The following is a 24969-nucleotide window of genomic DNA, read 5'->3' as shown; positions in this document are numbered from 1 at the left end:
TCTAAGAAATATTTTTCATTGCCTAGAATAGTAAACAATTATATGAATGCATCTCATATTTTATACATCTTACTGCTCAGGGGACTGTCAGTTTCTTTAGGTTAAAACAAATTCCTGCCACAGATTCTTCTCAGAGACTAGGGAGATAGAAAGGCAGGGGAAGGAATTGGGGCAAGTAATATTTAGTTCCCTCATCCTGCTGAGACTAAGGAACCAGGAATTCTTACAGGTTTCCTCATGTAAATGTATGTAGTGAGGAGCTGCGGGCTGTTTCCCGCCACCCGGCTCATGCACGGCTAGCTTTACACCCAAAATAATTACACATAAACCATATTCATTTAAATACTGTCTGGCCCATTAATTTCAGCCTCTTACTCACATCTTGACTAACCCATATCTAATAATCTGTATAACACCATGAGTGGTGTCTTACCGGGAAAGATTCAGCACATCTGGCCTGGTGGCTGGCTTCATGGCATCTGGTTGTAGAGGCAGGGCAATTGTCTGAGCCATCTACCTCATTTCCTTTTTCCTGTTCTGTCTACTCCACCCACCTATTTTCTAACCTATTAGGCCAAGCAGTTTTCTTTATTAATTAACCAATGAAAACAGATTGATAGAAGACCCGCCTCCATCAAATGTAGACTTCTTCTAGAACTTTCTGTAGGGCAGTCAAGGGTCTTGATTGCTGAGAACACACAAATAAGATCCACATTGCTACCCAGGAGCCAGAAGCATGATCCTGGAAAAAGGGTTCATGCAGTCAGGGACTGGGATCCCCACGAAGGTTCTGGTGTCTCCTGACTACCTTGTGAGCTAGGAGTCGGCAGTTCTGTGTACCATTCACCTCTTAGCCACATGGTGGCCGTGAGTCTGTGGCAAACCAAAGACCATCACTAATTTGGGTGTATAATCTGCCAGGCAGGACAAGCAAGCTTACAAACAGCTGTGCCTACTAGTGTGCTTGTGGTGAAGTTTTACACATTTGTATACGGGGTCCTCTAGAATTGGTGCCCCGCAGCTCCCCATCCTTCAGGAGCTGACACAGGTTGACTAACTATGGGAGCTAGTGAGAAAACACCCATTCCTAATGGCTGGAGATTGCCCCCACCTTTTGAGAACTGGCGAGGGGTGGGATGCCTGGAGACAGGAAGGCTTCTTACTTCAATGAAGGAAGAGATGCAAGCACCAGGCTTTCCCTTAGAGGGACTGTCTTCCTTCCCTTCCCATGGGCTTGCAGCTTTTCCTGCAGGCCTCCTCTTTAAAGAGCTCCCAGTTTGTGAGGGAAGGTCAGAAGGGATAGGTCTAAGCTTTGCTTCCACCCCATTTTCCAAAAATACCCAGCTTGACCCTTGGCAGTCTCTGGCACAGACTGGAACCATGTTTGTTCTGTTCTCCCCATGCCCTCTGCTCTGTGGGTACAGCCACAGGACCTTAGAAGGGGATCCCCTCAGAAGGGGTTGGCTGAGGCCATTGGGAAGCCCAGGCCCTACCCATTTTGGATGTCTCCTCCTCAGGCCCTGTTTCCTCTAATCTGAGGTAGAGAGGCCAGCGAACGCCTGCCCTTAAGGGGACAGGGTTAGATGTGTGACTTAATAAAGCTGAGAGCCACAAGTAATCCCCTAAGTACTTTGCCTTGTAACCTAAGATTATCTGGCCTGCAAACACCTGTTTTCGCCCCTTTGCTGATAGCAGTATAAAGAGCTCGCTGGTTAATGACTCTAGGAACTGACAAGGAGTGGAATGCACGAGCATTTGTCCCATCTTGGAATATCTCCTCAGGAGCCAGGTGGCACGTGCCACGCCCGTTGCAAGGCTGAGGGAGGACTGGAAGGGCTCACAAAAGTTTCTATCCATATATAGTCATCAGGACCCAGGGGGAAAGATTTGAAGATCAGGGTCAGGCTTTGGGGGTTCTTGAGTTACTGCAGCAGCTAACTCCCTTAGTGGACTGAAAGTCAGTCCTTTAACTCCCTAATCTGTAGACGCCCAGAGGCTCGGAGGGAGGCAGGTGGTCCAGAGGACCCAAGTTGGGAGGCATAACTTTGGACGCCAGGCTCATACCGTGCTCTCTGCAGTGGGAGCTAGCCTGCCATAGACTCTAGAGAAGCAGGGCAAGTGCCAACCCTGTGAACTGACCAATCATGTTCTAATCATTTAGAACTGCAAGTCTCTGCTGCGGGTGGCACGGAAGATGTTGGCAATTTGTTGGAGAATCATTTCTCTGCTGGAGATGCAAGTCTAGAGGAGAAAGAAAGGGCGCTTTATGCAGATGCGGCCCCTGGAGACAAGAACCTGCTCCTTCACTACCCAGACGGCAGGGAGGCTGAGAGCTTGGAGCAGACACCAGCAGGGGCCCCTTCCACTGCCAACGGCCAGGGCTCCGAATCCGAAGCTAGCCTGTCTAATACCTCAGCTGCAGAGTCAGCTCCATCTGGGGATACCGAAGGGCATGGGGAGGAAGAGAAGGGCCCCACAGCAGCAGACACCCTTCCTCCAGGAGGGGTGGAGGGGCCAGAAGAAGAAAGGCCAGAGATTGGTTCCGGAGGGGAACCAGGACAGGAGGGGGCTGCCAGTGTGGGAGCAGAAGTACAAGAGGGGAGTAGTGCGTTCCCTGGGGAATCCCAGGGACTCTTAGGTGATAGCCCCGTGGAAGAGGCAGCAGCAGGGACAACAGAGTCCACAGCCACCCAGGTTTCCCTTAGCGTAGAGGGTGAAGAGGTCTATACAGTGGAGGCAAGGGACAAGGGCAACACAGGGTCTGGTCACCAATCTGCAGAACTGGATGGAATCCAGGACGCCACAGTTGCTGGAGATGAATCAGAGGCTGATATGGCTGCAGAAGCCAGGGAGGGAGAGGACCAGCCTCAGGGCCACATCCTACGGTCAGAAGAGGAAGCCTTTGTAGGGCCTGATCACCAGTCCACTGACCTAGATGCAGTCTCTGACAACATGTCTTCTGGAGGAGAGGCAGGAGAAGCTGCAGAAGGAGTAGCTGAACAGAGCCAAGTCCTTTCCTCTCAAAAAGAAGTCGAGGCTAGCCCAGGGACTGGTCACCAGCCTACAGAGCTAGTTACAACCCTGGATGCCACATCTGCTGGAGAAGAATCAAAAGCTGAGGTGGACACAGAAGCTGGGGAGAAGGCTGAGGACCAAGGGGAGCCTAGACCTAGCCAGGAGGCTGGCTCGGCTATAGAGGCCAATGAACAGTCTGGGGACACCCAGAGTTCCAAGGACAGGGAGACAGAGAACTACCCTCCTGAGGTCCAGGTATCAGGGACACCTGAGGAGGGCCTAGCTGAGGCCTCCTCTGAGGAAGAGGGTGGCGAAGAAGGAGGAAGTGAAGAAGGAGGAGCTCCATCTAAGGAGGAGTCTGAAGAAGACAGCGGTGATGGAGCTAGCTCAGAAGAAGAGGGGAACAACTCTGGGGAGGCTGGGGAGCCCCATGAAGCAGCAGAAACCACAGAACATGAGGAGGAAGGCATCCAGCTTGATGTGGAAGATTTGGACGCGGGGTCTGAGGGTGGCAAGACCCAGGATGCAGAGGCGGAGGCTTCCAAAGAAAGACAACAGGGGAGAGGGGATCCTGTAATTGCTCACCAGGGTAGGAATTCATTCCTCAAGGCAATCCCAGATGCATTCTTTACATTCTTCTACGTTCTTGTACGTTGTGGGACAAATACAGGGCATGTGATAGCCCTTGGTTAGTTCTGGCTGTGGTAGGCAGGGCCCTGTCCCTCTGATCAGCCCAGAGAGCCCACGTAGGCAGTTCCTCAGCCACCCAACCTTTAGTGTGGATGGATCTAGCAGGAGGCTTCAGAGGGACCTGACCATTTCTGAGTTAGGTCCAAGAGGGCTCCTCTTTAGGACTGATAGATGTGGGTCAGCCTTAAGGACAAGGGAACTGATGGCAGGTTTGCGGTCCTGAGACTGGCTGGCGGAAGGAGGTGCAGGGAGTTGTTGGGGCAGGTTAGGAAGCACAGGCAGTCTTCTTCCAACTGAGTCTGCTCGCGCGAAGACTTCCCACATAAGGTGTAAACGTCAGGAATCGGGGACAGGACCATGGTGTGAGAGCTGAGGCTGACTGCTCTCAGATACCCCTTTAGAGTAGGATAGCCCTCAAAGGACAGGGAAGGAGGAGGGCTGGGGCTGATGGGGCGCCATGGTCAGGACCGGCAGACCTCATGCGGTACGTGTGGACAGAACAGAAGGTGGCTTGCAGGGCACAGGCTGGGTCCTGCTATCACTATCACTTTTCCAGGCGGCTTTCTTACAGATTTCCTTAAGCCATTTCCCCCTTTGAGACAGGAGTTTCTGTATTCCAGGCCAGGCATGTGTAATAGTCAAGGCGGCCTTGAGCTTCTGATCCTCCTGCCTCAGCCTCTAGGCTATAGGCACACACACACACACACACACACACGCCTGACTTCTGGTGGAACTTAGTGGACTTTGTGTACTCTTTATGTACTTAACATTTTCTGTAAGGAGCAGTAAGCTCTTCCCTTTTTCTCTTTCCTAATCTGACCTGGGAGCTGGGACTGCCTGAGACCTGCGTAAGACATGCAGATACTGGCCTCCCTCTACCCCACAAGCCTAAGCTACACCCTCCTAATCTAAGGTCCCTGAATAGACAGCTTTGCTAGAAATGAGTGACCTGAGAGACCAGGGACCATGAACAACATCCTTCCCAGGACTCATCAGGTATGGGTGTCTCTTGTTTGCTCAGTCATGGGGACAGCTGACCTGTATGCGACTGCCAGCACCGACCGGTACAGTCACACACCTGCTCCCTCCCACTCATTTCCCATCAGCGCTGTCCTGATGAGAAGTTCCCTCAGTTGGCCAATGGCTTTCTATGCCCTGGGGACAAAATGCAAGCCCCTGTGGTGGTCTTTAAGTCAGCTCCTGGAGCGCCTGGGCCACTCCTTGTCAGGCACCCCACGTGGCCCGTCACAGAAAACTACTTTCTTTTCTTTACTAACTCTGGCTCAACAGCAGATGTCAGGGAAGGGTTCTCTGCCCCTCCCACCTCACCCCCCAAACCTGCAGACCTTCTTTGGCCCTCAAAGCTGCTCTTAGCCTCCTTGCGGCTCAGGATGACCACATTTTAAAGACAGCTCGTCAAGCGTTCCCATTAGGCTGTAGGATGACTCGCTAAGGGCAGGAGCCGTGCCTGTGTAGGTGTCCCTGAGTACCAGCATGACATTTGGCACCTGACGTGTGATATGTGTTCAATACATTTGTTTTATTTTTTTGAAATAAGGTCTTGCTATACAGCCTGGACCGGCTTAGACCTTGAGAGTCACTTGTCTTGGCTTCTTGGCTGCTAGGATCATGCATAGGTGTGTGTCACCGTCACCACACTCTGGGCTCAATGCAGTTGAACAGATGACTACAGTCAACGGGGTGGGGTGATAGTGTCCCAGTGTCCTCGTTTGTTTTCTGTTGTGACAACAACACTGACCAAAAACAACTTGGAGAAGAGAACGTATTTTTAGGTTACAGTCCATTTCCTTGAGGGAAACTGAGGTGGGAACTGATGCCGAGATCATGGAGGAACACTGCTTACTGACTTGTTCCCTCGGCTTTGCTCAGATAGTTTCCTTTTTTTTAAAAAAAAAAAATTATTTATTATGTATACAATATTCAGTCTGTATGCCTGCAGGCCAGAAGAGGGCACCAGACCTCATTACAGATGGCTGTGAGCCACCATGTTGCTGGGAATTGAACTCAGGACCTTTGGAAGAGCAGGGGATGCTCTTAACCTCTGAGCCATCTCTCCGGCCCTCAGCTAGCTTTCTTATGCAGCACAGGCCCACCTGCTTAGGACAGACACCACCCACAGTGGGAGGGCCCTCCTACAGTAATTAAGGCAGTCAGGACAGTTCTTGGAATGAGGCTCCCTGTTCAGGCGACACTAATGTGTGGCCAGCTGACACTGAGACCAGCCATCGCAGTCACTGAAATGCTCACTGCACAGCTGTGAGGATCTGAGTTTGATCTCCACCTCCTATGTAAAAAGCCAGGGGTGGTGTTGTGCTCTTGTAATTCCAACACTGTGAGCAGGACACACAGATCCTTGGGGCTCACAGACCAGTCGAGCGTAGTTGGTGAGTAATGGCAGACCTTGTTAAAAATAAAAGACAGGTAAATAAATAAACAAGGTGGATAGATCTGGAAGAAGAACATCAGAGATTCATCTCTGGCCTCCATATAGTCCCACACACATGTGCTCATGCACGCTCCTGTAGACTTCCATATACATGAACACACACACATAGATCATGGGTCTTGAAAGTTGTATTTACATTTCAAATTCATTCAACTTGGCAACTTTGTTCTATGTCTTCCTGAGGCCGGGCTCTGCTCCATCTCTGTGAGGCTTACAAGTCTACTGGTTTAGATTTGCTCTGACCCTGCACTGTCTGCTTTTCTTTCCAGAAGAGACGGAGGATGTGAGTGAAGAGGCTCCCATGAGGGATCGCTCCCATATTGAGAAAACCCTGATGCTGAATGAGGACAAGCCAGCTGACGATTACACAGGTACCTGGGGAAGGGGATGGGCTGGGATCCAGGGCACCAGAGCTCTGAAGTGCTGAGGCCTGAGGGGACCACAAAGAAGAGGAGAACCCTGGGCAAGGGAGGTGTGTGAGGTAACTCTGTGAACAAGGCCAAGGATGGGGGACAAAGAAGATAACCAAGCAGAGGGCACAGTGTCAGAACAGAGGGTGAATTCCAGAGCCATCATCTGTAGGGTGCACCCCACCACCCTACCACCCCACCACTGTCCTTGTAGAGGGATGATGGTTAATAAGAATCCATCCTATCTGCTTGGATTTTAGTTTACAAACTCTTCATATTTATGTTTTACTTTGCTCCCACAATGAACCAAGGATTCAATGGGGTCTTGTTATCTTTTCTTAATTGATTAACTAGCCAGGCACATATTAATACAGCAATTTGCTCTTGGCACAGAGCCAGAGAACAGCAGTGCAAGGACTAGAACCTTACTGGTCAGATTCTTGCTCCCCATACTGTTCTCTTGTGCTACAAACACCCTATAAAGTTCCCAGTTGCACCCTAGGTTTCTGCTCCCCCAGAACATGGGGCATGGCCGAATCCCCCAGGAAGCATTGTGCCACAAGCCTGCTGGGCACTCTAGAGAGACCTTGACAGCACAAACAGAGGCACAGACATGAGATTCTCATCTCCCAAGGACAGAGCTTTCAGCCAGGCTGAAAGCAGCCTAGCTTTTCTGGATGCACCATTGAAGTGAGGAAGAAAGAGAGTATTAGGGTTTCAATTTAATTTTTCTCGAGACAGTGTCTCATGTAGCTTAGGTTGGCCTCAAACTCCCTACAGCAGAGGATAACCTTGAACCCCTGATCTTCCTGCTATCACCCCTTAGTAGGTATTGTAGGTGTGTGCCTACACACCTGTTGTTTTTTTTTTCTGTTTTTATGGGATCAGGGACTGAACTCAGGTTTCTGTGCTTGTGCATGACAGGTAAGCTACTTTACTAACTGAGCCATATACCTGCCCAAGAATAAGTCTATTATTATTATTATTATTATTATTATTGAGACAATGTCCCACTATGTAACCTGGTTGCTTGGAACTTGCTGTGTAGACCAAGATGCTACTGGAATCACAGAAACCCAGTCACTCTGTCTCTTGAATGCTAGGATTAAAAGTGTATAACATAGTGCTCGGCCAAGAATTAGTTTTTGTTTTGTTTCTTAAATGCTTCAGGAGGTTTTGCAGATTGGGTAAAAAATGCTTTTGGTTGAGGATTTATGAGAGTGGGATGGGGACCAGTTCCTTCCTAAACACAATCCTGTCATGATCTTGGACTGCGGTGGCTTTTCTCACAGGCAGAGAGAGACTCTCTCAGGGTGTGAGATGGCCCTAGAGTGAGGAGCAGCGGTGTGTGTGTGTGTGTGTGTGTGTGTGTGTGTGTGTGTGTGTGTGTGGCCAGTCTGATGCTCACTCCTTGCTCCTTCCTCCCAGCGGTACTGCAGCGACTGCGGAAGATCTACCATTCATCCATCAAGCCCCTGGAGCAGTCTTACAAGTACAATGAGCTGCGGCAGCATGAGATCACAGGTACAACATCACGACCCTGAACTGGGCTCTGGCCCTTTACCCACATACACCTCTCTGGTGCCCACGTAGGCTCACGAGATTCATGTGTGGTCTGTGCTAGGACTCCAGGAGGAGTGGAGGACAGGAACTCGGGCCTCGGAAGTGCTCAGTACTCTAAGAGGTGACAGGTTTCATTGTCAAGCACTTTGTCTTAGCAGTAGGCATTTTGATTTCCAGGGTGTAAGGCCTGTGAGATCCCTCCTGGGCTCAGGAGCCACCAGGCTCCCTATTCACACGGGCCTCCATATGGCCGTATTTCTCCTGTCTCCTTATTGCTCCTCTGGGAAGCCTCCTTTGGGCCTGGGTGATGATGGTGATGGTTTTTTGAGACGGGGTTTCTCTGTGTAGCCCTGGCTGTCCTGGAACTGTCTCTGTAGACCAGGCTGACCTCAAACTCACAGAGATCTACTTCCTCTGCCTCCCAAGTGCATGTGCCACCACACCTGGCTGCTGCTGTTGATTTCTGGGACAAAGTCTCACTATGTAGCTCATGCTGGCCTTGAACTTTGGAAGCGCCTGTCTTAGCTTACTGAGAGCTGGCTTTACACATACGTTCTACTGCACCTAGCATAGGACCTAGATTCTTTTAAAACTTGGCTTTTAAAATGATAAAAGTAAGACATCCTTGTTTCAATTGTATTCAAATAATATAAAATAATATATACTGAAACAAAGTCAGACATGATGGCATATAATTATAATCCTAGATCTGGGGAGGCAGAAGCAGGAAAATTATAACATTGTGGCCAGATCAGGCTACACAGTGAGTTCTGGGCTACTACATAGGAAGACCTGTCTCCAAAACACCACATACACACACACACACACACACACACACTCTCTCTCTCTCTCTCTCTCTCTCTCTCTCTCTCTCTCTCTCTCTTTCTCTCTCTCTCTCACATACACATACACTCACATACTCACACTCACACATACACATATACACTTACACACATACACTCACACACTCATACAGACATACACTCACACACACATACACATGCACATAGACACACAGTTTCTTTCTTCATCTTCAGTCTAATTCCACTCCCGGAAACACCCACTTAGTTTCCTGTTATAGTGCTCAAGACTACAGGAAGTAATAGGATCTTCCAGACAATTACTCTGTATCTATGAGCATAGAAATGTCTTTTTCTTTTTACATACATGGAATCATATTATGTCAACTGTGCATACATGTATGTATATACATACATATACATGTATGTGCATGCATGCATGGCCCTGTGTTCTAAGAACACACCAGGTTCTGTACAACCAGTATCTAATTTTCAAGGGACAATAGGTTCTTACCCTGTCCTATCTTTTAAAAAAAATGGGGCTAGTAGCTGTGAGTGGTGGCGCACGCCTTTAGTCCCAGCACTCAGGAGGCAGAGGCAGGCAGATCTCTGTGAGTTGGAGGCCAGCCTGGGCTACAGAGTGAGAGCAGGAGCTTAAACAGTTATCCGTCCCCACACGTGTGGGGCTAGTGAGGTGGCTCAGCAGGCAAAGGTCCTTGTCTCCAAGGCTCATGCATTGAGTTCAGTTCCTGGACTCCACATGGGAGAAGGAGAGAATCAGCCCCCCCGCGCACACACACACACACACACACACACCACTGTGCACACTTACACACATGCAAACATCATTATGTACACATCAGATAAGTTAAAAAGTGTAGTGCTCCAAGACTGGGCATGGTAGCTATGCCTGGCGTTCCAGCACTGGGCAGGCTGAAGCAGGAGGATTGCTGGGCATTCAAAGCCAGTCTGGGCTACAGAGTGAATTCAGGCCACCCTCAGCTTGAGAGTGGGATGCTGTCTGGGAAAAACTGAAATTAAAACATTTCAAACACTAGTATAATCACTGTATATTTTGTGCATAGATATTTGTAGGGCATGGAGAGGGGCCAACAAGATGGCTCAGGGGGTAAAAACACCTTCTGCCAGCCCTGATAACCTACATGGTGGAAGGAGAGAAGCGACTCCCACAACTTACCCTCTGGAACATCCCAGCTCCACAAATAAATGTTTAAAAAACTAATATGGAACACTAGAATTAAGTATTTGATCATTGTTGCAAATTCTCCTTGAAATACTCTAATCTGTACTCACAGAATGTACCAGACAATTTGTGTCCCACCACAGTTTGCCAGTTTTGAAAGGGTTACTCATTTTTGCTGTGCTGGGGCTACTCCTCAGACTCCAGAAAAATTAAGGTGCCCTGTCACTGCGACTCCAGACACGCTAAGGTGCCCTGTCCCTGTCCTATAGCCACAGCTAATCTCACTCCTATTTTAAAGCTTTTGTAATTGTTATTTTTTTCTTTTCAGTTTTGGGGATGGAACCCAGGGACTAGAGCATCCTAGGCAAGTGCTCTACCACTGAGCCATAACCCCAACCCTTGTTTTAATTGTGAATGATATCACAAATCTCTCCCTGTGTTACTCGGCAATTTCCATAATATCCTAATGCCTACTGAGTAGCTGTGGTATCTGAGGGCATATAGAGCCCCACTTTACAGAAAGGAACCTGATGCCAGGTAGTGCTGGTTGCCCTAGCCGTGACGCTCCAGCAGGATTGTGATTTTCTTTCCTCGGGGATACCCTGTTCTGTCACTTCCACCATTCTCACAAGCCTGGGAGTCAGCAGTCCTCTTCTGCTTCTCAGGGGACATGCAGACCCTGGTATGAGGTTACGGAATCTCTCAGTGGCTCTCTTTTGTCCTCTGGGTTTGCCTTCTCTCCCTACTCTAACAGCAAGAATGGCATGGCCCTCCTGGGGAAACTCCAGACTTAAAGCCTCAGTGGCCAAGAGGTTGCCAACTGCCCCAGGACTGGTTCTCAGCAAGGGCCAATTGGCTCTTTTATGGCTTCCCTTTCTGGACTTGGCTTCTCCGCCCTAATCTCTTGCCAGCTTCCTGCATGACCCCTAGCCTTCAAGATTATTACTGGCCTCCCACATATGTCCACGATGCCCCCTGCTGTGCAGAGTTGGAACAGCAGCACCCGGAATCCCCGTCTGAGAACTCACTGGCTTTTTGAAAATCTCTGTTACGGGACGTACCCCTACAGACCTGCTCATCATCTTGTCCCCAGGCTGGAGGACCTCTCAGGTTTATTTGCAGGCAGGAGGGAACGGGCCAGGCCGTGGATACGTGCTCACCACGCACAAGACACCATCTTCCAGGACTTGATTTACCTCAGAGAAACAAAAGCCATGCATCCAAAAGACAGGCACAGAAGGGCAATCATACTATATACAGAAACGATGACCTGGGATATCTAAAATATTGATTATACACATCAAGATTGTTGGGAAAATGCCAGCAATTAGCAATGCTGCTCAGTGTAGTGGCAAAAGAGTCCAGCTGCTCTGGAGGCTGAGGTAGGAGAATTACTGGATTCTTGAGCCCAGGACTTTGAGATCATCTTGGGCAATATAACATAACCTTGTCTCAAAATTAAAAAAAAATAGAAAAAAAGCTCCTAGCATTAGTTACCTACTAGAGAGGGTGTTATGGCCCAGACAGAGTGGGCCATTTTTACTTCAGACTTTGGAATCAAAACATCATACAGAATTACAGGAAATAAATGAAAAAGAAGTTTTAAAAGGAGGCCTGCATTTTGAGGACTATCTGCAGATTCAGGAAGGCCAAAGTCTGGAGAATGTAGGTGTGCAGTAGACATCATTCAGAAAAGAACCGAGAGGAGCAGAGTCAACAATACGACAAATCATTTCTCTGTCTGAAGGCTCTCACTCTCTATTTTGCCCCCACTTAATTTTATTTTATGTTTGCAGTACCAGGGATTGAACCCAGGCCTCACACGTACTATGCAAATGCTCTGCTGCTGAGCTCCCTCCAAGCCCCCATCCCTATTTTTTGAAAACACTAAAGAATTCCGTTTTCTCCCAGCTGAGTAGCCTTGGTAGAGTGTGCTTCCCAGCATGGCGTCAGGGAGGACCTTGGTCTCAGCGCCCAAGTATTTAAAGATCGTAGATTTTAGTGTTTGGTTTCAGACCCTAGAAGACTTATTGTGAACTTTGGAGCAGGATATCTGAGATTAGAATATTTGAGCTGGAGGTGGGGATTTGGGGAGCCACAGTGGAAAGGAGAGGAAACCGCAGAGCCTGGAGTGTGGATGGAGCTCACGGTACACGCCTCTTCCATGTCCTTTCTTCTCTTGTTCTTGGTCTGTGGAGCAAAATTCAGTCCTTCTCAGTGTGAAGCTCCGTCCTTCGCATGACCCATTCATCTCTAGATTTAGGCAGGAGACTGCTCCCAGCGCGAGCACTGAGCCAGTATGTATTAATCCGCTTGGCTCTTCCTTCTGGTGCAGGCAGATGTGCCAAGGATCTGGAAAAGGTCAAAATGCTCCTGGTGTCTTTTGAGCGAATATTCTCATAAAGCAAGAAAGTCACTGCCCGCTGCACAGCTTGATCCACAGCGGACCCCTGAGCAGCTGGATGGCAGTGGGGATGCATAGTGCTTTGGGGAGCAGGGCTGCTCCTACAATAAGGACTGATGCTAGCTCACTTCCGCTTCCAACTCTTGCTGTTGTAGATGGAGAGATCACCTCCAAGCCAATGGTGCTGTTCCTGGGACCGTGGAGTGTTGGCAAATCCACCATGATAAACTACCTCCTTGGGTTAGAAGAAACTCGCTATCAGCTTTATACAGGTGAGAATCTGGGGGGGATGTGTTTAACTGTTAAAGCAGATGAATAATCAAAGCACTTATATGCCCTTAATAATGTGAATGAAAATGACCTGCAAGAACCATCAGCTCTTCTGCCTCCAGCAGCATTATTTATAAAAGTCCCAAAGTAGAAACAACTCCTGTCCACTGCTGGACGAAGGAATAACCAGACTGTAGCCTGTGCAGCCAGTGGAGCACTAGCTGAGAGGGGGTTGCTGCATGGCTCAGGATCCAAGACAAAGCCAGGTAGAGGCTGGGCGGGGTGGCACTCGGGAGACAGAGGCAGGTGGATCTCTGTGAGTTCGAGGTCAGCCTCGTCTACAAAGGCTCCAAAGCTACAGAGAAACCCTGTCTCAGAAAAAAAAAGGCCAGCTGAGTAGCACATGTGTCTGTGATTGCAGTACTTCTATAGGGGGATTGAAATTGGAGATAGGAGAACCCCCAAAAGCCTGGAGGCCAGCTAACCTGGCCTGTGCAGCCGTGTACAAGAGATAAGGTAGAAGAAGGTGAGAGTACCCACAGTTGTCTGCCTTCTGACCTTTATACCCTTGTGCCATGGCAGGTGCGTGCAACACACACACACACACACACACACACACATACACACGCCCACACACATGCGTGCATGCACACACACAAGCACCCATGTACACATGCGTGCACGCACACATGTGTGTGCACACAATACACATGAACACAGACAGAAAGGAATGAAGCATGCATGCTGTCAGAACACATCGGATACATCCTTGCCACAATATAAATAAACCTTGAAAATGTACTAAATAAAACAAGCCAGGCACAACAGCACAGATACTGTATGATTGTACTCACATGAGGTGCCACAACAGGAAAAACTCAGAGGCAGACAAAGAATAGAGGTTGCCAAGGAAGGAGAAGGGAGTTACTACCTAATGGAAACAAGAGTTTCAGTGTGGGAAGATAACTGTTTTGGAAAGTGAGGATAACTAACTGGTTGCATGATAATGTGAATATTTTAATGCTATAGGTTTAAAGATTAAAATGTAAACGTTATGATCTGTATATTTTGGCACAATCGGTCCTTTCCAAGATGTTTTCCTGAACACACCCCTTCTAGAAGTCTGTTTCTCACTGGTTGCTTTTCCTTCTCTCACCATGGATGCAGGTGCTGAACCTACCACCTCCGAGTTCACCGTCCTTATGCATGGGCCCAAGCTGAAAACCATTGAGGGCATCGTCATGGCTGCTGACAGTGCCCGATCATTCTCACCCCTTGAAAAGTTTGGCCAGAATTTTCTGGAGAAGTTGATTGGCATTGAGGTTCCCCACAAACTTCTAGAACGAGTCACTTTTGTAGATACACCAGGCATCATTGAGAACCGCAAACAACAGGAAAGAGGTAATTTATGGGCCTGGAGATGTGCTCAGATTGAGAGTACTTGCTCTGAGAGCACGGGGACCTGAATTCACACCCTTACCACCCGTGTAAAAAGTGAGGCTTGAAACGTGGAGTGGTGGCGCACATCTTTAATCCCAGCGCTCGGGAGACAGATGCAGGAGGATCTCTGTGAGTTCCAGCCCAGCCTGGACTACCGAGTGAGTTCCAGGCCAGTCAGAGCTGTTACACAGGAAAAACCCTGACTCAGGAAAACAAAAAAGTGCAGCATGGCTACCTGTGCCTTCAACGCCAGTGCTGCAGGGTGGGCATAGCTGGATCCCTGAATCCTGGAGCTCTGTGGCCAAGCCCGCCTAGCCAAAACGAGAGGCCTTGTCTTAAAGAAATGGGACAGAAAGTAGTTCTCCTCCTCTCAATGTATACACACTTGTGGGCACACTCACTTTCACACACACACACGCACACACACATTTCTGGATAGCAAGACCTCTGTCTTAGGACACTGAGCAGCAGAGGGTAGCAGGCCAGCAGAGGAACAGGGTGGTTAATGTTTGAGATGAAGAGATGCTCTTCACCTCCACCCCTTCTCACTGTTGCTGTGGTACCACTTGGGAACTCAAGTGTCATGTTCTCTGCCTCCTAAAGGGCTGCCTGAGTTTGGAGATGGTTAGTAGCTTCCCAGGGGGAGTACTGGTCTTCCCCGTAAGGTCCTGGAGATGTCCAAGCTGGGGACTAGCTGTTGTTGGGTACCCAGTCTGCCCTGAATAGTGGAAGGCCTAGACTAATTGGATCCCGGTGATTTATATTTGAATTCGGCTAACCTGGGTCTTGGGCATGGGCTTATTCTGTTGAGCATGATCTACATCTCTTCTTACTCCCAACATCTGCTTTGTTGGGCCTGCTTTAGTCTAAACCTTTATTAGGCTTTGCAGCCCCTGCCTGCCTCAGATGCAGGGCATTGCTATTTTTGGCCTGGTAAGCATTAGGCTGTATCATAGGGCATTGGATACTGCCATGGCACAGGGCTATCTGCACTGATGTGTCCTAATCAGGGCAGTCATAGTAATAGGTGATCAAATGGCAAATCTCAGTTTATGGTTATATGACGCTTTTGGGTTATAACTGTGTAGGTGGAGTTTCTTGTAGGGACTTCTGACTCCACAATAAATGCTCAGAGACTTATCATTAATTATAAATGCTCAGCTGATAGTTTAGGTTTGTTACTAACTAACTCTTATAACTTAAATTAACCCATATTTCTTATCTACGCTCTACTGTGTGGTGGTATCTTTTTCAGCAGGGCGTATTCATCTGGCTTCTTCCACATCTGTCCAGTGACTTTGCTCCCTTCTTCCTTGCATTCTCTTTTTGTCTGCAAGCCCCACCTACCCTTTCCTTGCCTGGCTATTGGGCAGTTAGCTTTCCATTAACCAGTGAGAGGAATTCATAGTCACAGAATACAAAAAGATTGTTCCACAGCATAACTGAACCCTGATTTATTGGCAATATATAATTGAGTTATGATAATCATATTAAGCCCTACTATAAATCAGATAGCTTTATATATTGGCACCAACTCCCGTGGTGTAATGGTTAATGCTCTGGACTCTCAATCCAGTGACCTGAGTTTGTATCTCAGTGGATCCTGTTCCTTGAGGAAGAGACCTGGTCAGTTGTTCTCATCAACTCAGACCATGAAAACCAATAGAAATGGGCTGCCCATGCTGCTTCAGTACTGCTGGGGCATGTTTCACTTCACTCAGCTTAATACATTATTTTATTGGTTAAAAAAAATCAGTGTTTTTGAAACTGTTTGTATTAGTCACAGTTCTTTGGAGAAACAGAACTTACAGAATGAATCTAACAATCTATCTATCTATCTATCTATCATCTCTATATATGATTGATATATCATATTGCTCTCAATCTATCTCTACATATAGATATAAAGGGGATTTATTAGAATGGATTACAAATAATTGCTGTCTACTAACAGAAAATCCAAGAATCCAGTTCAGTCCGCTAGGCTGGAAGTCTCAGCTGGTCTTCAGTACCTGCTGGAATCCTGAAGAAGTGGACTCTCATGCCAGTGAAGACATGAACTTGGCAGTGAACTGGAGGGCAAGCAGGCAAAGAGAGAAAGCTTCCTTCTTCGTGTCCTTTTTATAGGCTACCGGCAGGAGGTGTGGTCCAGATTAGAGGGGGCTTTTCCCTGTCTCAAAAGATCAGATTAAAAGTGGGTCTCCCCACTTCAAATGATCTAATTAAGCAAAGTCCCTCACAGGTGAATCCAGCCACTTGGGTTTTAGTTCATTCCCTATGTAGTCAAGTTGACAACCAAGAGCAGCCCTCACAGTGGTGTCCCTTGTCGTCTTGTTTTGTAAATAAGAGCACAGCAGGTGAGAATTACTATATAGCCAGCCCCTGCGTGGCTGCAGATTTAAGCTGGGTCTTTCCTGTTTGAAACACAGTAGTTTCGCGCTCTCTCTCTCTCTCTCTCTCTCTCTCTCTCTCTGTCTCTCATTATTTTTATCTGTTTGCTTTTGAGACAGCTCTGGATGTTCTAGAGCTTGCTATGACCACCAGGATGGCCTTGAACTCACAGAGATCCTCTTGCTTCTGCCCCTTGAATGCTGGGACTAAATGCATGCTCCATCATATCCAGCCTAACACAGTAGTCTTTTTTGTTTTGTTTTGTTTTTGTTTTTCGAGATAAGGTTTCTCTGTCGCTATGGTGCCTGTCACGGAACTAGCGTTTGTAGACCAGGCTGGTCTCGAACTCACGGAGATCGGCCGGCCTCTGCCTCCCGAGTGCTGGGATTAAAGGCGTGCGCCACCACCGCCCGGCCTATGACCTGGAATTTAAGAGCAGTGACCATCTAGCTGGTCTGTCACTAGCCCAGGTCTCGACAGACACTCAACACTCAACCCACATTTTTTTTTTCCTGAAGTTACACATCCCCTTTCCTTCTGACTTCTGGATAGTTCTTTCAGCATCTTTGCCATTGTCCTAGATTCTTTTAGGCATTTGGAAAACCACTTGCTTTTTTTCCTATTAATATTTTATTATTTCTTAGCTGGGCACCGGTGGCACACACCTTTAATCCCAGCCTTCAGGAGGCAGAGGCAGGCAAATCTCTGAGTTCAAGGCCAGCCTTGTCTACAGTATGAGTTCCAGGACAGCCAGAGCTACACAGAAAAACCCTGTCTCAAAAAACCATTACCAAAACCAAAAAAAAAAAACAATTGTCTTATGTGTATGGGTATTTTACCTGCACGTATGTCTGCACCATATGCATGCCTGGTGCCCACGGAGGCCAGAAGAGGAAGTTGGCTCCTCTGAGACTCAAATTACAGACAGTAGTGAGTGGCTGTGGGTGCTAGGGACAGAACCTGGGTCCTCAGAAAGGGCAGCCAGTGCTCTTAACCAATGAGACATCTCTCTAGCTCTGATTTTTTTCTTTTTGCTGCTGCTTTTGTTTCTGAAACAGCATCTCATTATGTGGCTCAGCCTGGCTTGAATTGAAGATCCTCCTGCCTCTGCTTCCCAGAATGATGGGATTACAGGAGTGCACAACCACACACTGCATTAAAAAGCTCCACTTTGGACAAATACTTCACTTCACTAGGGATTCAGAAGCCACTGTATGTTAAAGCATGGGTCAGACTGTTCTTGATTAAAGGTTGACAAAAAGCAAGAGACAATACTCACTGGTCTCTAGAAATCCAGGAGATTGCCAGTGCTTGACTTGGCTCAGGGAGGTGCAAAGGGCTTTGTGTGTGCCCCACTCAGGTTGACTTCTTATTCCTGTCCCCCAAGGCTACCCCTTCAATGACGTGTGTCAGTGGTTCATCGACAGAGCCGACCTCATCTTTGTTGTCTTTGATCCCACCAAGCTGGACGTGGGCCTGGAGCTGGAGACGCTCTTCCGCCAGCTGAAGGGACGGGAGTCCCAGATAAGGATCATTCTGAACAAGGCCGACAACCTGGCCACGCAAATGCTCATGCGGGTGTACGGAGCTCTCTTCTGGAGCCTGGCCCCTCTCATCAATGTCACAGAGCCTCCACGGGTTTACGTCAGCTCCTTCTGGCCACAGGACTATAAGCCCGACACCCACCGGGAGCTCTTCCTCAAAGAGGAGATCTCTCTGCTGGAAGACCTGAACCAGGTGATTGAGAACAGGTTAGAGAACAAGATTGCGTTCATTCGCCAGCACGCCATCCGTGTCCGCATCCACGCCCTTCTAGTTGACCGCTATCTACAGACGTACAAGGACAAAATGACCTTCTTCAGTGATGGGGAACTGGTTTTTAAGGACATTGTGGAAGATCCTGATAAATTCTACATTTTCAAGACCATCCTGGCAAAGACCAACGTCAGCAAGTTTGACCTTCCCAACCGTGAGGCCTACAAGGACTTCTTTGGCATCAACCCCATCTCCAATTTCAAACTCCTCTCTCAGCAGTGCTCTTACATGGGGGGTTGCTTCCTGGAGAAGATTGAACGGGCCATCACCCAGGAGCTCCCCGGCCTTCTAGGGAGCCTGGGGCTTGGGAAGAACCCAGGTGCTCCTAACTGTGACAAAACAGGTTGCGGCGAGGCCCCAAAGAATCGCTATAAGAAGCACTAGGTCATGTACAGCCATTCTCGGGGCCCCATGGGTGAATGAGCTTGTGTCCTAACTGTCTGAGAAGTCCCAGTTTTTAGCCCTTTGAGCCATACTGGTGACAATCAGTCTGAATTGGAGATTTGGGAGTTCATTGAGGCCGGTGAATCAGGGAAGGAACAAGGGAGGAGAGTGGAAACTGTGAATTATAGTGTGCTTGTCTTATTGCTTCAGTTAGAAGGCCTGACACAGGCTAGTCAGGCTTCCCTTGTTTTTCCTGGGTCATGTCTTGGAGGGACAGAGAGCAGCTAACTTTTAATGAATACTAAGATAATGAGGGTCAAATAAGCTAAACTCAGTTGAAGTTTCCCAAGCAACAGACGGTTCTCAGGTCAGTGTCAACTCCTTTCACACAAATCTTCTGTTCGTTCCCTATTTCTCTTCCGCTCCCTCCTAAGTTTGGGTAGATTTCCAGCAGTGGACAGTCTCTTGAGTCTGATCTTCATGAACTTGGAACCCAGCCTTGGAGTCTTCTTCCTGTCTTCCCAATGGGTAGGGCATCCAGGACACTAAAAGTTTTCAGATTAGTGTTGGCCAGCCACTCCAGGTATCATTTCATTGATGTCTCAGTTGGAGAGCTCAGACGCTCAGCTGGCCCCAGAAGAGCGTGACTGGGTGATGAGCTCAAGTACTCTTCCTCCTGAAAGTGACTCACATGAATGCACTGGAAGGGCTCAGGGCTTAGTTGGTTTGCAGTGTGTCTTTGTCTGTTGCATGTCTTGGAAAACTCAGATCACAAAGGTGTTGATTGCAGAAAGGACATGGGGACCTTGCTCCTGGTCCTTGGAGGTTTCTCTGGACAGTCCCCTCTCCCAAGTTTCAGGGGAAACTGTTTCTACAACTTCTTTGTGGGAGCACTTGACAGAGGACATGTCTCCTCTGGTTCCCAGAAGTGTGGCTTCTCCTTCCCCTTCTCCATTCCCTGATGCACCAATATTTCCCTCTGAGAGAAATTCCCTAGACTCAGAACCAGCCCCAGCCCCGTGGCATTGGTAGCAGACAAGGCCTGAGGTTCAGGTCCAACCTGAACTTCTGCAGATGTCCACTGAGTGCAGTCAGGACCGTCACACACCAGTGAGTGTGCATTTATGTGTCCACAGTACAAGAGAGAGCTAGGACAGTGACAGACTCAAGGACACAGAGAGAGGACTCCTGAGAGTCTTGCACGGCAGACATATGCTGCCACCTTGGAGCGCATGTGGGCATGAAGCCTTGGGAGGATGAAGAGCCTTTGGATGGAGCAGGTCAGGGAAGGTCAGACTGTCTGTCTTGAGGGCTTCCTTTGAGCACAGCTGGCTGCGTTTTTTTGGGAGCAAGCTGTCTTTGCTTTTGCCTTGACTTTGAGGCATGGGTTGGGATCCACCAGTACCAGTGAGTCATCTGGAGCAGAAGGAAAGTGGGAAGGAAGGTTGAGCCAGAGCTGTTCCTTCTGAGGATCAGGTAGGGAGTAGAAGCAGATGGGTAATCGGTAGGGCTACATAGAGAACTTCAGTTTAGGAGTTCACATCTTTGAGCACTTAGTCTGGCGCCAGCTGGGAGGGAGGGGAGCTGCTGTCTTGGCTTCCCACAAGTCACGCGCCCCAAAGCTGCCAGGACACTTTTCCTTCCATAGGGTCATGCATGGAGCCTGGTGGCTCGGGCATATGAGCTGCAGTCTACCTTTTCCCATTAAAATACACATCTAACCGCAAAGCTCCTCCCATCTCTCCAGTATTTTCTGGAGAGACTGTCCCTCCCACCTTTCTCCTTCAGGCTCCTCATGCCTGAGGGCTTTGTGTACCAACTCTGTTTTCTCTCAGTGCGGTTGGTCGGGGAGCTGTCCTAGCTGTCCGTGCCTGCACGCTTGGTGGGAAGCAGGGGAGACAGACAAACACATTCATCCAGTATTTGTGTTGGGGGAGGGGCACTTTATCGGGGTCTCCGTCCTTTTGGGTTTTCCTCCATCTTTTTCTTCTTTGTCTCCATTTGCTCCTCTCCTCTCTGCCCGCGCCCACCCAGTTCACTCTCCTCTCCTGCCCACGGGCTGCTGATGAGCTAGCACAGGGGTGAGCACCCGTCTTTACCCAGCTCTGCAGAGATGGATTCTGAGTAGGATTCTGACTCCAGGAGGAGGGAGAAACCACGAGAACCAGAGATTCCTGAGTGGAATATCCGTGTAGGTGCTGGAACAGTGGCTGACCTTTCCTGTCTTCTTTCCATCCTGGCTTCATCAGGGAGGGCGTCTCAATAAAGTTCCAATCTCTCTTCAACACCTTGTCCCTCTCGATTGTCTCCAGCCAGGTGAACCTCTTAGCTTCCTTTCACCCAGCAGAGTATACTCATTTTCAAGTTTCTGGGGGGATAGCTTGGAAATTTATAAACACCTGCCCTTGTTTTGCATGTGTGCTGGCACCTCTTTTGGTGATTTCTCCAGCACCGAGCCTCCTGGTGCGGAAGACGACTCATTCACAGCTGGCAGCGGAGATGTCAAAGCCCACTGCTGTATGGCGGGAAACACAAAGAAATTTTTCCCCTGCAGCACCTCGGTTCTTTATTTCCGACACCCAGAGTAGTGTCCCGTTTGAAAAGGGATCACTGGAAGCTTCCATCCCTGGGTCCCTCACAGAGCAGCTCAGATAGTGACTGCACCAGGTACATTTCCTGTACCTGACAGCTACCTCGTGATCTCTAAGGCTGTGATCGAGTACGGCCTGTCAGAATGGTAAGGGCGGCCGCCTTCCTCTAGCTATCCCAGAAATTGACCATCCCTCTACATGTGTGGACATGTATATTTTGAACACGTCCCAACTTCCTGAGCCAGTAATCATCCCACATTTCACTGTTTTCGGTGTCCTGATCAGAGCAGAGTTCCTATAATTTGGAAGCTTTCTGCTCTGGGATCCTCCCAAGAGGTTTCATGCCATGGTGTAAGAGCGAGTTTGAAAGGGAAAGATGGGGGCTCCGGGTAGGAGGTGGAAGGTTGGAAAGAATCCAAAAGGGAGATCAGGGCCACAAACCGAGGTCACACCCATAGTTATGCCAGGAGGGGTGCCAGTCAGTGGCCAAGGCCAATGTTTCTGGGTTCTCTGGCTGAGGAGGGGTTAACCCTCAGGCTAGACAAGGGGGCCATGTTCTCCCATCCTCATCTGATCTTGGCCATCTCTGAATAAGTGAGCACTCTGACCTGCTCACCCGCTGCAGCCCGAGCACCCTGACCTGCTCACCCGCTGCAGCCCGAGCACCCTGACCTGCTCACCCGCTGCAGCCTGGATCCTTTCTTGCCTAGGCCAGAAATACAGAGCTTTGCCCTGGAAAGGGGAGGGCAAGCAGAAATACACGTTCTGCCTCACATTTTGCTGTCCCACAGCTCAGTGTTGCCATTATATGGGAGTTGAGAAAGAAACAGAAAGCAGAGAAGGCAGAACCGAAGGCCATTCAAAATACAGCTAGGAAATGTGAGGGTTGGGAATGGAAAGAGTATTTGTAAGGACACATGTAGATATTTTCTAACGTGTGCTTACATATATCAGGGACACGAAAACATTCACGTGAAATCTGAGGGAGTGAGGACAGGTGGAGATGTGTGCTTTTGTGGCCAAAAGACGCCCAAGTATCCAGGACAGTGTTGGGTACCCTTCACTTTTATGCTATTGGAATGAATAAAGAGATGCTGGAGGAGAAGATGACTGGTGTGTGTGTGTGTGTGTGTGTGTGTGTGTGTGTGTGTGTGTGCACGTGCGTGCGTGCATGAACCTGGATAGTTCACCCAGGACAGAGGCCCAGGAAGGGACATTGAAGGAACACCACCCTGGCAGCCCCTGGCTTTGCAGGAGTGTCTTAGCCTTAGAAACCAACCTCACAGGAACCGACAGTACTTGATGCCAATTCCCCCTCGGTGACATGAAGCTTGGGCTTTTCCTAATACAAAGGAATTGTTCTCTAAAAGATCATAAAGGCAACAAGGAGAAGGCAAAAGAAAAATAAATTGCCTAGTGGCTGGCACTGTATACAGGAAAGGTGTGTCCAGTTGGTTGTGCCCACCTCCCGTCCTAAGGATAAACTCTCAAGCACAAAGGAACTTTTCCCACACCTGCTTGCACTCTGGGACGTGGGTTGTTTACCTACAAAGTGTAGAGAATCCCAAGAGAGGCCTGACCACTAGGAAAAGGACGTTTCTAGAGTATTATTTCCTTTGTGCCAGGAACTGGGCTTCAGCCCTACGGGCAAAGCACCCTTACGTCTAACGAAGACAACAAGCTAATCACACCACCTGCGCTGGTGCTATGCTGCGGCTTTATGTGCACTGTTTAGTTTAATCCTCACAACCCTGTAGCGAGGTCGCTGCTAGCAGAGTTCAGGACACGGAGAGTTCAGAACTACAGAGTCCCAGGGCCTGGAATTGACCCTGGGCTTGCTACAAGATGGCCTTGGGCAAATGACAAGAGTGTATTTCAGTTCCCTTACTCATAAATGGAGACATGGACAGCTCCTCCCTTCCGGGGTTGTGGTAGGGAGTGAACGGCTCAGTACATGTAATGTGCTGGACTTGACATACGACACAACTCACAGAGCTCAGCAAACCTCAGTCACTATTGCTATCGTCGGTCACTCTACTGATGAGACTGACAGTCAGAGTGGCCAGGGGGAAGGCATGTGGACATGGGAGAGCTGGAAATCCACCCAGGACCCAGCTCCCTGCATGGTGCACGCAGGCTAGGTTATTTGCTCAGGGCCACATTATGTAGTGCTGACTTTCTGTCCCTAAGCCTTCTTCACAACCTGAGAAGATTTGCTTGCATCTTTGAGTGCTTATTCAGTACTTTAAATCTTTTTATTTTTAAATTTATTTATTTGGTGTGTATGTATGTGTGTATGCATGTGTGTATGAATATGCATGTTCATGCATGCATGTGGTGGTCAGAGGAAACGTTTTGAGAGTCTGTTCTCTTCTTCCACCATCTGGGTTCCAAGTATTGACTCAGGTTACCAGGCCAGCATACAAGGATCTCTACCGGCTGAACCAGCTTGACATACCAACTATATTCTTTACTTCTTCTTTTAAATTATTACTGAAAACAGATTTTTATATAATGTATTGATTACAGTTCCCCTCCCCCAACTCTTCCTAGATCTTCTTCACCCACCCAAATACATACCCTTTCATCCCTCTATCTCGTTAGAAACAGACAAGCATCTAAAAAATAATAAGGTAAAATAAAAACAAATAAACCAGAATAGGAGAAAACAAGCAAACAGAAAACAAGAAACATATATATTAGAAAAAGAGATGGGTGTGGTAGCCCATGCCTTTTAGCCACAGCACTCGGGAGACAGAGGGGCAGCCGGATCTCTGTGAGTTTGAGGCCAGGATAGCCAGAGCTATTTGAGTTCCATGACAGCCAGAGCTGTTACACAGAGAAACCCTGTCTCAAAAACAAAAACAATACAAAACAAGATATACACGCACACACACACACACACAGAGAGAAAGAAAAAAAAGGATCTTTTTGAGACAGAATCTCACTATGCAGCTCAGGCTGACCTTGAACCTGTTATGTAGCCTAGTCTGTTCTCAAACTCCAGGTCCTCCTGCCTCAGCTTCCCAAGCGGTGTGATTATAGGTGTGTGCCACCAGGTTCAACTCTATTATTGCCTTATCAACACTGATTTGTGCTGACCTGGATCCCAAACCCATGGAATACAGTATATATTTGTATATATTTTTCAAATACTAATAAAGGTGATTTTGAGCTGGGTGTGGTGGCTTGTGCCCGTAAGCCCAGCATCCAGGAAATTATAGTTCGAGACTTTCAAAAACAAACATCCCATAAGCAAAACCAAAACAAAAGATGGTTTGTGGGGAGCATAAAAATATTTGTTACATTTCCACTTTAGTGCTAGAAATTTTTTCAGCATTACTTCAAATGATTTGGAAGTTTTTCCGAAACATAAGATATAATTTCTGTCCTGGGGAAGTGGCTACCTAGTGGGGGATCCGAGGCACAGGAGGGGCAGTGATTAGGGAAGTCTTCACGAATAAGACGACATTTTCCAGACACATTTATCAGGACACAAAGTCTGACCCAAGATTTTCTTACCCG

At 48.3% G+C, this 24969-nt stretch overlaps 1 protein-coding gene across 1 annotated transcript; it reads left to right on the top strand.

Moving 5' to 3' along the window:
* The first annotated feature begins 1059 nt into the window (after positions 1–1059).
* On the top strand, positions 1060–18853 carry Srl (sarcalumenin). The gene is made up of 8 exons (XM_042054908.1): positions 1060–1459; positions 2162–2987; positions 3099–3604; positions 6442–6543; positions 8011–8106; positions 12709–12825; positions 13991–14224; positions 18042–18853. Exons 1-8 carry the CDS (start codon positions 1060–1062, stop codon positions 18851–18853), a joined length of 3093 nt encoding a protein of 1030 aa, XP_041910842.1.
* The last annotated feature ends 6116 nt before the right edge of the window (positions 18854–24969 follow it).

Source organism: Arvicola amphibius, chromosome 4, assembly GCF_903992535.2.
Source record: "Arvicola amphibius chromosome 4, mArvAmp1.2, whole genome shotgun sequence".
NCBI classification, from domain to species: domain Eukaryota; kingdom Metazoa; phylum Chordata; class Mammalia; order Rodentia; family Cricetidae; genus Arvicola; species Arvicola amphibius.
This window is presented reverse-complemented; position numbering and strand designations above follow the sequence as displayed.

Excerpts from the sequence above, each read along its gene's own strand:
- Srl (XM_042054908.1), top strand. The coding sequence starts at position 1,060 with ATGGGAGCTAGTGAGAAAACACCCATTCCTAATGGCTGGAGATTGCCC. Across the intron at positions 8,107-12,708 it reads GCGGCAGCATGAGATCACAG|ATGGAGAGATCACCTCCAAG; the intron begins GTACAACATCAC and ends TTGCTGTTGTAG. Across the intron at positions 12,826-13,990 it reads TCGCTATCAGCTTTATACAG|GTGCTGAACCTACCACCTCC; the intron begins GTGAGAATCTGG and ends CCATGGATGCAG.